At 40.2% G+C, this 15,060-nt stretch overlaps 1 protein-coding gene and 1 long non-coding RNA gene across 2 annotated transcripts in view; both read left to right on the top strand.

Moving 5' to 3' along the window:
• The window catches only part of LOC123462894 (putative ankyrin repeat domain-containing protein 19), a 42,888-nt gene extending 34,376 nt beyond the window's left edge, over positions 1 to 8,512 (top strand). Inside the window, exon 11 of the mRNA XM_045157062.1 lies at positions 8,454 to 8,512. Coding sequence (XP_045012997.1) covers positions 8,454 to 8,512 — 59 coding nt within the window. The remainder of the gene's footprint in view (positions 1 to 8,453) is intronic.
• Positions 8,513 to 12,273: 3,761 nt separating this feature from the next.
• Positions 12,274 to 15,060, top strand: LOC123462792. Its single transcript, XR_006638515.1, has 3 exons — positions 12,274 to 12,332; positions 14,140 to 14,230; positions 14,814 to 15,060. It is a non-coding gene; the product is annotated as an uncharacterized LOC123462792 (long non-coding RNA).

Below are 15,060 nucleotides of genomic sequence, written 5' to 3'. Positions count from 1 at the left end.
TCAATAATTAATTAAGTTAGGGGAGAGAGAGAAGAGAGAATGGGCACACCAGGGCCTCTTGTCGCTATAAATAGGCTCCAGGGAAGCCTAGGCTACAGAGTGAGACCTTTTCTCTATAAAATAAGCAAGCCAATTCTCAGGCTTTTCCAAGAGCTATTACAACCAATACTCCAGAAAGGAAGGCGGATCATTAACAAGATTTCCACGAATTCTGATGCATACTAAAGTTAAAGAACCCTGGGGCTGGGGAGATAGCTCAGTGGTTAAAGACACTTGCTTGCAAAGCCTGCTGGCCCTGGGTTCACACTTTTAGTTTCCTAGTATCTATGTAAAGACAGATTTACAAGGTGGTACATACATCTGGAGTTTGTTTACAGTGGCTCAAGGCTCTGGCGCTCCTATTCTATCTGCCTCTCTCTCTCACTCTCTCAAAGAAATAATATTTTTTGATGCAAGTTGAACAAACTGGCTTTTTTTTTTTTTTTAATGCGAGAGAGCAAGATAGAGAGAATGGGAGTGCTAGGTTCTCCAGCCACTACAACTGAACTCCAGATGCCCCGTGCATCCACTTGGGTACATGTGTGACCTTGTGCCCTTGCATCACTTTGTGCATTTGGCTTATGTGGGACCTGGAGAGTCAAACATGAGTGTGTAAGCTTTGCAAGTAAGCGCCTAACCACTAAGCCATTTCTCCGGCCCCTGACTTTGCCTTTTATGTGTGAGAGCAAATGCGGCGGCGGTGGGGGGGGGGGGAATTGGTGCACTAGGGCCTCCAGCCACTGTAAATGAACTCCAGATGCCTGTGTCACCTTGTGCACATGTGCAACCTTGAGTGATTGTGTCACCTTGTGATGCAACTAATTTTTTTTTTAAAAAAAGTAAAACACAGGGTTGGAAAGATGGCTTAGTGATTAAGGTACTTGCCTACAAGACTTAAGGACCCAGGTTCAATTTTCCAGAACCCACATTAGCCAGATATACATGGTGGCACATGCTTCTGGAGTTCATTTGCAGTGGCTACAGGCCCTAGCCCTCCCATTCCTTCCCTCTCTCATAACTAAATAAATAAAAATAAAATATTTTAAGAAATAAAATAAAAGTGAAACACAGCCAGGCATGGTGGTGCATGCCTTTAATCCCAACATTCGGGAAGTAGGAGAAGTGCTATGAGTTTGAAGCCACCCAAGACTACAGAGTGAATTCCAGGTCATCTTGGGCTTAGAGCTAGACCCTACCTCAAAGGGGAAAAAAAAGCTGAAGCACAACAAAAAACATCCCCATCTGGACATGGTGGTCAGCACTCAGGAGCCTAAGGCAGAAACAGTAAATCTGGTCCTTTAAAAAAAAAAAAAGTCATGTTAAAAAAAATTAAACACATACACACACACACACACACACAAACACACACACACAGTCATGTGAGGGCTGGAGAGATGGCTTAGCAGTTAAGTGCTTGCCTGTGAAGCCTAAGGATCCCGGTTCGAGGCTCGGTTCCCCAGTACCCACGTTAGCCAGATGCACAAGGGGGCGCAGGTGTCTGGAGTTCGTTTGGAAGCCTTGGAGCGCCCATTCTATCTCTCTCTTTCTGTCTCTTTCTCTCTCTGTCACTCTCAAATAAATAAATAAATATGAACAAAAAAAAAAGATGTGAAAATAAATAAATAAAAAAGTGATGTGCCTTACCAAAGTGCTGAAGAGAAGTGACAGTGGAGTGTTCAGTACTAAGTGAGACATCTGTATCACTCCCTCCAGGGCTCAGGGAGCATTTTAGAAGAGGTGGCAGATAGAATGTAAGAGCAAAAGAAACTTGAGGAGTGCTTTGCAATACTGCCTTCCAGATGCAGAGTGGCTGTGATAGTCAAAGCCTCACAGCCTGAGGCTACATGGTGAATTCTAGGTCAGCCTGGGCTTGAATAGACCCTACCTAGAAAAACATAAATAAGTAAAGTCACTGTGGCTGGTGGTACCAACAAAAGACCTACATAATAAGAGGGGAAAAGAATAATGGCATCAAAATAAGAGTCTAGCTGGAAAGAAGGGGATTGGTGGAGGGAGGATTTGTGAGGGAAAAGGGAAGGAGGTGGGAGGGGATTATGATCATGGTTTATTATCTATATGTATGGAGGTTGTCAATGAAAAGTTTTAAAAGATTGGGCTACAGAGATGGTGCAGCGCTTAAGGCATTTGCCTGCAAAGCCTAATATAATGACTCAGTTTCGATTCCCCAGTACCCATGTAAAGCTGAATGGTGCATACATCTGGAGTTTTGTTGGCAGTGGCTAGAGGCCCTGTTGCGCCCATTCTTTCTCTGTCTCTCTATCTCTTTCTGCTTGCAAGCGAATAAATACATCTTTTTAAAAAAGGTTAAGAACTAAGAAATGGGAAAAAATAAAATCGTGTGTGTATGATGTGGGGAGAGGCACGCATGCCCTGGTATGTGTGTGGAGATCTGAGGACAACCTCTGGGTGTTTGTCCACACCTTCCACTTTGCTTGAGAAAGGGTCTTCCTTATGTTTTGAATTTGCCTCTTCATGTGTGCCAGTCTAGCTGGCCATGAACGCAGCGATTCTCCTGGCTCTGCCCTCCCATTGTTGTAGGCATGTTGGAATCACAGGCCCATGTGCCACTTTGCATCCAGCCTTCCACGGGTGTCGGAGACTGGGACCAGCAGATTTGCAAGAAAGCACCTTTAACTGCGGAGCCACCTCTCCAGCCCCCTTGTCCCTTTTGAAAGTGTAGATAACCACTTCATTTCCAGGGCTCCTTTGCAGCAAAGGTCTTGGATGTGATTTGGATGCCACTGACCTGATGCGCAAGGGTTAGTTTGTGACATCACAGCTGTTCATTGCTTTAGTCAGTGGATAGAGGAGTGGCTTTCTGAACATGGCAAAAGTAGTAGAGAACCCACAGCAGCCTAGTTCTAGAAGAACTACAAGGCTTGAAGTTGTTTGTACATCATTTTCTGCAGGTACCCCGCCTCTTCACCTCTCCATTAAATCCCAGTTGAAGAATCGACAATAATTCCCTTTCTACTCACATAACTAGACTTATTCTGGGGCCAGTCTCAGAGATCAGAATCAACAAGGCATCCCCTAGTGGTGCTAGTAAGTTTAACAAGTAGCTCTTTGAAAAAAGCAAAGTATAAATGTACATAAATCTTACTGTTACGAAGGATGTGTCGGCTGGGCATTGTGGCGCACACCTTTAATCCCAGCACTCCGGAGGCAGAGATGGGAGGATGGCTGTGAGTTTGAGGCCAGCCTGGGCTACAGTGAGACCCTGCCTCACAAAAATAAAAACAAAACAAAGCAAACAAAACACTATGAGTTCTCAAGCTAAATATTGTGATTCACACCCATAATCCTCAATTTAGGAAGCTGAGGCAGGTAAATTACTATGAGTTCAAGGCCAGCTTGGGTGACAGAATGAGATCCTATCTTAAACACATACAAAAAAGGTGAGTTCTATGTTTATTACCCTTGTTTCTCATATCTATTTAATTATGGGCTTACATAATTTAATTAGAATGTTGTATTTATTATTTATTTGCAAGGAAAGAGAGAGAGAAATGGGTGCAGCAGGGCCTATGGCCAGTGCCAATGAACTCCAGATGCATGCGTCACTCTGCAGCTGGCTTTACATGAGCACTGGAGAATCAAACCCCGGCCGTCAGGCCCTGCAAATAAGTGCCCATAACTGCTGAGCCATCTCTCTCACTCAACATATATAATTTAGTTTTGTGTTTATATTCGTGCATATGACGCGTGTGTGTGCACACACACATGCTCAGGTGTGTGAGTTTGGGTATGCATGTGCCACGGCATCTGTGTGGAGGTCAGCGGACAGCTTTCAAATGTCAGTCCTCACCTTCCACCCACCTTCCACCTCCTTAGAGGCAGGGCTCTTCATCATGTACTGCTCCATTCACCAGGCTAGCTGGCCCTTGAACCCCGGGGAAGTTCCCCATCTCTGCCTCCCATCTCACCATAGGTGTGCTGAGATTATAGAAGCCTGCCACAGCTTCCAACTTTTACATGGGGTCAAAGGTTCCAAACTCAGGCTCTCATGTTCAACTGCTTTACCCACGGAGCCGCCCCTTGAGGCCATAATTTAACTTTTAATAATTATCTATTGCTCTCCCTTTGGGGCCTTGACATTCTTAGTCTAGGCTTATAGTCATTTTATTTTATTGCATTTAATGTTCTCTGCTTGGAATATTGTGGCCCCAGGCAAAGTACAAGACTTTATTTATTTATTTATTTATTTGAGAGTGACAGACACAGAGAGAAAGACAGATAGAGGGAGAGAGAGAGAATGGGCGCGCCAGGGCTTCCAGCCTCTGCAAACGAACTCCAGAAGCGTGCGCCCCCTTGTGCATCTGGCTAACGTGGGACCTGGGGAACCGAGCCTTGAACCGGGTCCTTAGGCTTCACAGCCTAGCGCTTAACCGCTAAGCCATCTCTCCAGCCCTATTTATTTATTTTTTAAGATTTTTATTTGCAAGGAGAGAGAAGGAAAAGAGATAATGGATGCACCAGGGCGTCTTGCAGCTGCAAATGCCCTCCAGACACGTGTTCCACTTTGTGTATCTGGCTTTATGTGGATATTGGGGAGTCGAACCTAGGCAGTCAGACTTTGCAAGCAAGTACCTTAACCACTGAGCTATCTCTCCAGCCCCTGCAAGGCATTTTAGATCTGGGCACACAGAAGACACCATGAAGAGATCTTTACCACCCACTCAGAAAACCTACTCTTCTTTTTCCTGCCTGCCAGTCTTGTCTTCCTTCTAGCAGTTGCCTGGTTCATTGGCTTTCTTGTTTATGCTCCTTGCCAAGCTTTCGGACAAGTTTTCCAACTGTATCTTCAGAGCCAGTGAAGGCCTGGCACTTAGTCAACATGTGCTGCTTATTGAATGACTATTGAATGAAATTTTCTATCCCACCCTTTTCTTAGTTGCTCCCACAGACAGAAGAGGGCGCTGTTCATTTCCATTTGATGTATGTGAAGACATGATGAAATGGAATGTTTTCTGGACCTCCTTCCCCTAAACCTGTCCTTCCTCATTTCAGACCAACAGCTAATGGTGTGGGGTGGGAGCAGGTTGATTCTTTTATGTGTTCCCTCTCTCTCTCTTTCTTTCTCTCAAATAAATTAAAAAATATATACATATTTTTTTTGGTTTTTCAAGGTAGGCTCTCACTCTAGCTCAGGCTGACCTGGAATTCACTATGTAGTCTCAGGGTGGCCTTGAACTCTCCGTGTTCCTCCTACCTCTGTCTCCCGAATTCTGGGATTAAAGGCATGCGCCACCATGCCTTGCTAAAATATATATTTTTTAAAAGGCTGGAGAGATGGTTTAGAGGTTAAGGTGCTTGTCTGTGAAGCCCAGGGACGCAGGTTTGACTCCCCAGTACACACGTAAGCCAGATGCACAAGGGAGTGCTAGTGTCTAGAGTTCGTTTGTAGTGGCTGGAGGCCCTAGTGTGGCCATTCTTTATCTTTCTCTCTCTAAAATAAATATATAAGTAAGCCATATATATATATATATATATATATATATATTGGTTTTTTGAGGTAGGATCTTTGGTCCTACTCTGGTCCAGGCTGACCTGGAATTAACTCTGTAGTCTCAGGGTGGCCTTGAACTCATGGCGATCCTCCTACCTCTGCCTCCTGAGTGCTGGGATTAAAGGCGTGCTCCACCATGCCTGGCTTAAAACAGTTTTTTAGAAAGATTCTTTTTAAAATTAGTTTTGTATTCAGTGAATACAGTCAAGTTGGTACCATTGTTAGCCTCCTTCCTGTCCCCCCCTACACAGGGACTCTCCTTGTTAGGGTATATGGGTCTTGCATTGTGCGGTTAGCCATCAGTTATGGGTAGGAGGAAATATCTCTGTGTATCATGACCCAACATATGGCTCTGACATTTTTTCCGCCCCCTCTTCCGCAAAATTTCCCTGAGCCATGTTGGGTTCATTTTTGGTCTGCGTCAGTGCTGAGGTGTTGGGGGCCTCGGAGGCTCTGGCTCTCTAATTTGGTAGGAGTTGATTTTTCTCTGTGTTGGTCTCCTTCCCCTTTGTGCTGGTATCCGATTCATCAGGAAAACAGCACCCTTGCTTGTTTCACCAATTTTCCTTAGTTTCAGTTGGGCCCCTTCTGAGGTATGATGGGGCAGCTCTCTCCTTAGGATCTGCATCTATCTGAAAAAGAGAAGCAAATTCTCCAATGGAGAGTAAGTTAGCACCCGGAAAATTGAGATAACACTTACTTTTTGACAGAAATATTGATGTCATTACATATTACTTAAAACTTTTGTCTTGGAGGAAGTCACTGTGAAACATGTGACATGACATACATCTATGATATATTCAAAATGTATATCTAGCGTGTTGTTCATTGTTCCTCAGGTGCTAAATTTTGAATGGAACTTTGCAATCATTCCTTTCTTGGATCATATTGGTTTCTAGAGTCTGTCTCAGTGATATATTTTTTTTTTAAAGATTTTTTTATTTATTTATTTGAGAACGACAGACACAGATAGAGGGCGAGAGGGAGAGAGAGAGAATGGGCACGCCAGGGCTTCCAGCCTCTGCAAACGAACTCCAGACGCGTGCGCCCCCTTGTGCATCTGGCTAACGTGGGACCTGGGGAACCGAGCCTCGAACCGGGGTCCTTAGGCTTCACAGGCAAGCGCTTAACCGCTAAGCCATCTCTCCAGCCCTCAGTGATATTTTTAATGTTTCTGAACATAGAAGTGTCTTCACATTTCAGTTTAATGGAATGTCTGTTTTATGAAAGTAATACATTTTTATTTATTTAATATATCTCTGGAGGGTGGGTTTGTTTTGGAAGTATGCTGTCCCTCTAGCTAAGACCGACCTAGAACTCATTCTGTACTCCTAGGCTGGCCTTGAACTCACAAGGATCCCCTTACCTTTACTTCCTCAATGCTGGTATTAGTGGTGTGTGTCACCAAATTGAACCTAGGGTTTTTATAATTAAAACCTCCTACTTAATTCTATAAAGATTTTTGTATAAGTGTTTCATGTTAGGAAATTTTACCAAAGTGTATATTTTTGTATGGCAGTACCCGAGCCTATAGTGAAAATAGAAGCCAGCCGAGACAGCCATGGTGACGATGACAAGGCTGAGTCCCAGGTATAAAATCTTAAAATTTAAAATCATATATTTACACTTGTTTTGGGTTCAAAATATGCATGTGGCAAATAAAAATATACTTGAAATTGCCCTACAGGTCATTGAGAACAAGTTACCACTTATTTTGGAAGAATTTTAGTGCATGCTACATTCTTAGTCTATTAGGAGAGTATGAAATAATTTGTGTCTGGGGCTGGAGGGATGGCTTAGCTGTTAAGGCACTTGCCTACAAACCCAAAGGACCCAGGTTCACGTCCCCAGCACCACATAAGCCAGATGTACAAGGGAGTGCATGCACCTGTAGTTTGTTTCCAATGGCTGGAGGCCCTGGCACACCCATTCTCCCTCTCTATCTCTCTGTCTCTCTATATATATCTATCTATGTATTTGCCTCTTTCTCTGCCACTCTCAACTAAATAAATAAAAAATGAACTCAAAATATTTAAAAATATTAATAATAAAATAAAATATTTCCTTGCCAGGAGTTGAGGCGCATGCCAGTAATCCCACCAATTGGAAGGCAGTGGGAGGACTATCACTGTGAGTCCAAGGCCAACCCGAGACAACAAAGTGAATTCCAGGTCAGCCTGAGCTAGTGTGAGATCCAAACTTGAAAAAGAAAAAAAAAATTTCTATCACTTACCTAATTTAATTCCTTTGGTTATTGCACGGATAAGGCAGAAAATAAATATAACTTTAATAACAATTTTGCCAGAAAATGATTGAAGAAATGTGATTTTAAATACATGTTCCTTTTATTTTGAAGATCAGAGCTTTTGAAATATATAATATGATTCTATCTGTAGCTCTGAATAGATTTCATGAGAGACTTTTCTCAATTATTTTAGCAGCAAATCCCTGAGTCTCTTTCTGAGAAGAAAGAAGTTGATAACATACGAGGCACTACTATTAATGCAAGACAACAAATGTCAAATATACAAGTAAAAGGTTAGATCCATATTAATTATTAACCATGTTGAATACTTTTAGATCATTACATTTGGAAAATAGTGAATTATCCTGTTACAAGTAGACATAGAGACTTATGCAGTAGAATTTTCCTAAATTTAGAGATTCCTCACAATTTTCTTCCTGTAATGGTAGTATTCAGCTTCAGAGCATGGTTTCTCACTTAATTTCCATATTTTCACCTATTGACTCCTATGTATGTACACCTGTTTTCTTACATGCTTTCACACTGAGTGCACATCATGCTCCATACCATCATGTAAATGTTATGGACAGTGTTTGGATGCCATTCCTAAACCTCACATTGATCTCTTTTCTATTACAGTACCTGATATTAAGCAAATCTCCATCAATAACAAAACTGTACAGGAAAATGAAAATTAACCATTACTACCAGCATGAACAGGGACTTAGTATCTAGGAGCCTTGCTGTGATCATGTTTAAAAAGTACCCAGACAGAATAACCAATTATGTCTTTTGTGGAGGGATAAGTCTTCAACAATGTAAAGCAAATGGGGAACAAAGGAGTGTTTCATATCACATTGTTTTGAAATGAGAAAAAAATTTTAATTTAATTTATTAGATTTCTTTTCAGCAAATACAGGCAGTTGGGTACCATTGTTTAGGCTCATCCATGACCTACTCCCTCCCAATGGCCCCTCCTTATTGATGTAAATGGGTCGTGCATTGTGGAGTTAGCCCACAGTTATTGGTAAGATGAATGTCTCTTCATATCATGACCCAACAGGTGACTCTGACATTCTTTCCGCCCCCTCTTCCGATGAATGTCTCTTCATATCATGACCCAACAGGTGACTATTACATTCTTTCCACCTCCTCTTCCGCAAAATTTCCCTGAGCCATGTTTGGTTCATTTTTGTTCTGCTTCAGTGCTGAGGTGTTGGGGGCCTCGGAGGCTCTGGCTCTCTGATTTGGTAGGAGTTGATTTTTCTCTGTGTTGGTCTCCTTCCCCTTTGTGCTGGTATCCGATTCATCAGGAAAACAGCACCCTTGCTTGTTTCACCAATTTTCCTTAGTTTCAGTTGGGCCCCTTTTGAGGTATGATGGGGCAGCTCTCTCCTTAGGATCTGCATCTATCTGAAAAAGAGAAGCAAATTCTCCAATGGAGAGTAAGTTAGCACCCGGAAAATTGAGATAACACTTACTTTTTGACAGAAATATTGATGTCATTACATATTACTTAAAACTTTTGTCTTGGAGGAAGTCACTGTGAAACATGTGACATGACAGACATCTATGATATATTCAAAATGTATATCTAGCGTGTTGTTCATTGTTCCTCAGGTGCTAAATTTTGAATGGAACTTTGCAATCATTCCTTTCTTGGATCATATTGGTTTCTAGAGTCTGTCTCAGTGATATTTTTAATGTTTCTGAACATAGAAGTGTCTTCACATTTCAGTTTAATGGAATGTCTGTTTTATGAAAGTAATACATTTTTTATTTATTTAATATATCTCTGGAGGGTGGGTTTGTTTTGGAAGTATGCTGTCCCTCTAGCTAAGACCGACCTAGAACTCATTCTGTACTCCTAGGCTGGCCTTGAACTCACAAGGATCCCCTTACCTTTACTTCCTCAATGCTGGTATTAGTGGTGTGTGTCACCAAATTGAACCTAGGGTTTTTATAATTAAAACCTCCTACTTAATTCTATAAAGATTTTTGTATAAGTGTTTCATGTTAGGAAATTTTACCAAAGTGTATATTTTTGTATGGCAGTACCCGAGCCTATAGTGAAAATAGAAGCCAGCCGAGACAGCCATGGTGACGATGACAAGGCTGAGTCCCAGGTATAAAATCTTAAAATTTAAAATCATATATTTACACTTGTTTTGGGTTCAAAATATGCATGTGGCAAATAAAAATATACTTGAAATTGCCCTACAGGTCATTGAGAACAAGTTACCACTTATTTTGGAAGAATTTTAGTGCATGCCACATTCTTAGTCTATTAGGAGAGTATGAAATAATTTGTGTCTGGGGCTGGAGGGATGGCTTAGCTGTTAAGGCACTTGCCTACAAACCCAAAGGACCCAGGTTCAATTCCCCAGCACCACATAAGCCAGATGTACAAGGGAGTGCATGCACCTGTAGTTCGTTTCCAATGGCTGGAGGCCCTGGCACACCCATTCTCCCTCTCTATCTCTCTGTCTCTCTATATATATCTATCTATGTATTTGCCTCTTTCTCTGCCACTCTCAACTAAATAAATAAAAAATGAACTCAAAATATTTAAAAATATTAATAATAAAATAAAATATTTCCTTGCCAGGAGTTGAGGCGCATGCCAGTAATCCCACCAATTGGAAGGCAGTGGGAGGACTATCACTGTGAGTCCAAGGCCAACCAGAGACAACAAAGTGAATTCCAGGTCAGCCTGAGCTAGTGTGAGATCCAAACTTGAAAAAGAAAAAAAAATTTCTATCACTTACCTAATTTAATTCCTTTGGTTATTGCACGGATAAGGCAGAAAATAAATATAACTTTAATAACAATTTTGCCAGAAAATGATTGAAGAAATGTGATTTTAAATACATGTTCCTTTTATTTTGAAGATCAGAGCTTTTGAAATATATAATATGATTCTATCTGTAGCTCTGAATAGATTTCATGAGAGACTTTTCTCAATTATTTTAGCAGCAAATCCCTGAGTCTCTTTCTGAGAAGAAAGAAGTTGATAACATACGAGGCACTACTATTAATGCAAGACAACAAATGTCAAATATACAAGTAAAAGGTTAGATCCATATTAATTATTAACCATGTTGAATGCTTTTAGATCATTACATTTGGAAAATAGTGAATTATCCTGTTACAAGTAGACATAGAGACTTATGCAGTAGAATTTTCCTAAATTTAGAGATTCCTCACAATTTTCTTCCTGTACTGGTAGTATTCAGTTTCAGAGCATGGTTTCTCACTCAATTTCCATATTTTTACCTATTGACTTTTATGTATGTACACCTGTTTGCTACATGCTTTCACACTGCGTGCACATCATGCTCTGTACCATCATGTACATCATGTTGTGGACAGTGTATTGATACCCTTCCTAAAAATCACATACAGTAACTGACATTAAGCAAACTTCCATCAATAACTATAAAGAAAATGAAAATTAACCATTCACACCAGCATGAATGGGGACTTAATATCTAGTTTCCTTGCTGTCATCATGTTTAAAAAGTATGCAGATAGTGGCTGGAGAAATGGCTTAGCAGTTAAGTGCTTGCCTATGAAGCCTAAGGACCCCGGTTGAAGGCTTGATTCCCCAGGACCCACATTAGCCAGATGCACAAGGGGGCGCACACGTCTGGAGTTCGTTTTCAGCGGCTGGAGGCCCTGGCGCGCCCATTCTCTCTATCTATCTGCCTTTTTCTCTCTCTGTCTGTCGCTCTCAAATAAAATAAAATAAAAAATAAAAAAAGTATGCAGATAGAATAGCCAGTTATGTCTTTTGTGGAAGGATGATTCTTAAACAACGCAAAGCAAGTGGGGTACAAAAAGTGTTTCATGTCATGTTGTTTCAATCTGAGAAGATATTGACAGAAATTTTGATGATTTAATTACAGATTACTTATAACTTTCTTCTAGGAGAAAGTCACTGTGGAAAATGTGACATGACATGTGCCTATGATATGTTTAAAATATGTATCTAGCGTGTTATTCACTCTTTCTCAAGTGCTAAATTTTTAATGGAACTTTGCAATCATTCCTTACTCAGATCATGTTGATTTCTCGAGTCTGTCCCAGTGATGTTTTAAATGTTTCTAAATATAGAAGTATCTTCAAATTTCAGTTTATTGGAATGTCTGATATACGAAAGTAATACATTTTTATTTATTTAATACTTCTCTGGAGGGTGGGTTCATTTTGGAAGTGTGCTGTCCCTCTACCTAAGACTGACCTAGAACTCACTCTGTACTCCTGGGCTGGCCCTGAACTCACAAGGATCTTCTTCCCTTTTCTTCCTGAATGCTGATGTATGTCACCAAGCCAAACCTAGGATTTTTACAATTAAAACCTTCTACTTACTTCTATAAAGATTATTCTTTGAATTACTCTTTCCTTTGAGTGAATTTTACCTAAGTGTGTGTTCTTTGTATGATAGAAGCAGAGCCTACAGTGAAAAGAGAAGGCAGTCGCGACAGTCATGGTGACGGTGACAAGGCTGAGTCACGGGTATGAAATCTCCAAATTTAGAATCATGTATTTATACTTTTATTGGGACCAAAATGTGCATGTGGCAAATGAAAATACACTTTGAGATTTCCCTATAGGTAACTGTTGGCAAGTTATCCTTTTGTTTGGAAAAATTTTAGCACACGCCATGTTCTTAGACTACTAGGAGAGCCTGTAATAATTTACATCTAGATATCATGTCTCAGGGGCTCTACAAGTTGTTGTCTTTACGGCAAAAAAAATATGTGTGTGTCTGCATTTCTATTAAAGCATAATATATCTCAGAGAATTATGATAAAATTCAACTCTGGTGAGTAAATTTTTATTCTGGCTTCAAGTCAAGCTAGTTGTATAGCCTAGAAAACTGAATTTATGTTAAGGGCAGATTATTGCCTGTGGGTCAAAATTTGTGTTTATATAATCAGTCCTTCATCGCAGACCTAAAGGCCCCATATTTTCTTTTGCATTTCATTTTGCTACACTTACAAGTGCACATTTATTAAATGTGCCCTTGTGAAATGGTGGCTGTTGCTTTTGGTTGCTTTTAAAATAACTCCCCATTTCCATGAATGTCATCAAAAATAGTCTGCACTGTTGCCAGTGAGTGAGTTAAAATTCCCTCTGAGCACTCTACACTATTTGAAGTCATATAAAGTACTTGAAAGTGATGTGTTTGGGCAGTTCTCTCATTGGTGCATAAGGTTTTTGTGAAGATATTTGATGTGGAGTCCATTGCTCTTATGTCACATCTTCTCTATGATAGACTTGTGAAGCTCCATATATCATACAGAGCCTATGATACTGTAATGATAATATAAAATATGCAAGCAGCCAGGCGTGGTGGCACACACCTTTAATCCCAGCACTTGGGAGGCAGAGGTAGGAGAATTGCCGTGAGTTCTAGGCCACCCTGAGACTACATAGTGAATTCCAGGTCAGCCTGAGCTAGTGTGAGATCCTACTTTTAAAAGCCAAAAAGTGTGTGTGTGTGTGTGTGTGTGTGTGTGTGTGTGTGTGTGTATACATATATACATATACATATATATAATATATCACAGTAAAATTTTTTGAATACTCTGAGTAAAATTGAGGTTGCTTTTATCCAAGCAGATTGAGAGAGCATGCCTGTGCCATCAGTGCACTGTGAACGTTGTATTTCTCATTCAGAATAAGATTTTGCACTTGTGAGATATAAGCCCATTTGAAGACATGAGCACATGCCAAACATGTGAACATACGTGAGGGCATATCTGATGTAAGAGAAACATGTATATAGGTATTGGGGTCATGCCTGTCATTCAAAAATGACTGAGTAAGCAATGTGAACAAGATCGTTTGTGTCCCTGCAGTAAAGAGAAATTGATCTCTTAGAAAGTGAACATGTCTTATTTAAAATAGCATAGATGTGTTTATGCTTCTTTCTCACTCTGCCATAGTGTACAGCTTTGATGATCTTTCTCGATTGGCTAAGACATGCATAGTAAATCTAAACTATAGATCATTTTATTTGAACTTAATATGATTTCTAGCTTTAAAACTGATTCATCATCAGTTTCATTTTGTCCATGAAAGTTTTCTCTATTTCTCCTGTCTTGCCACAGTTGCTTCCTTTGGTTACACAGGCTATAAGATGACTGTAAACAGAATTGATGTTGATAACCTTTTAGACATGTCTCTATTAAAGTAATGTTATTTTGAATGTATACTTCTCTTATGATGAAGACTTGATGATTTGGTAATATGAAATATGTATGTCTTTGTATATGTGTATTTGAGATTTGGAAACTCTTGTTTTTCATATGAACAGAATATTTCTGAGCCTCTTTCTAACAAGAAAGAAGACGTTCATATGACTGTTGCTCCAAGATCAAAACATATGACACATTCTCAAATAAAAGGTAAGAAATATGCTTGAATAGTAACTGGTTACGCTGGTTGTGGTGGCACACGCTGGTAGGAAATTGCTGAAGAGGCAGAGGCAGGAGGATCAGAAATTGGTTTCATGCTGCTTTGACCCTGAAATCATTTTGGAAACTTTACAATGTAAGTGCTGAGAGTTAAGAAGCATTAACTGAAATATTTTTTGTCATACTATACATATTTGGCCATAACTTTTGCTTCCTTTTCTTTCTGTATCATTCTGCTGCTAGTTTGACCTTTACCACTGAGTTTCATATCACATTTATGAAAGTAATACATTTTTATTTATTTTTCCCCCCTCTGGTGGGTGGGTTTCCTTTTGAAGTATGGTGTCACTCTAGCCAAGGTTGACCTAGAACACACTCTGTGCTCCTAGGCTAGGTTGAGCTCACAAGGTTTCTCTTGCCTTTTTGCTCCTGAATTCAGGTATTAGTGGTGAGTGTCACAAAGCCAAACCTAGGATATGTATAATTAAAGCCTTCACTTACTAATGTAAGAATTTCTGAATTACTATTTCCTCTGGGCAAATTTTATCTAAGTATGTTTTTTATGTGGCAGCAGCAGAGTCAATAGTGAAAATAGAAGGCGGCCGCAAAAGCCATGGTGACGGTGACAAGGCTGAGTCACGGGTAGGAAATCTTCAAATTTAAAATAATGCATTTTTACTTGTCTTGGGTTCAAAATGCGCATGTGGCAAATGAAAATACACTTGACATTGCCCTGTAGGTAACTGATGGCAAGTTATCCTTTATTTTGGAAAACTTCTAGTGCATGCCATGTTCTTAGACTATTGGGAGTGCCTTAATAA

This window comes from Jaculus jaculus, chromosome 8 (genome assembly GCF_020740685.1).
Source record: "Jaculus jaculus isolate mJacJac1 chromosome 8, mJacJac1.mat.Y.cur, whole genome shotgun sequence".
Taxonomy (NCBI): domain Eukaryota; kingdom Metazoa; phylum Chordata; class Mammalia; order Rodentia; family Dipodidae; genus Jaculus; species Jaculus jaculus.
Note: the sequence above shows the minus strand (reverse complement) of the source record. Positions and strands in the feature narration are given on the sequence as shown.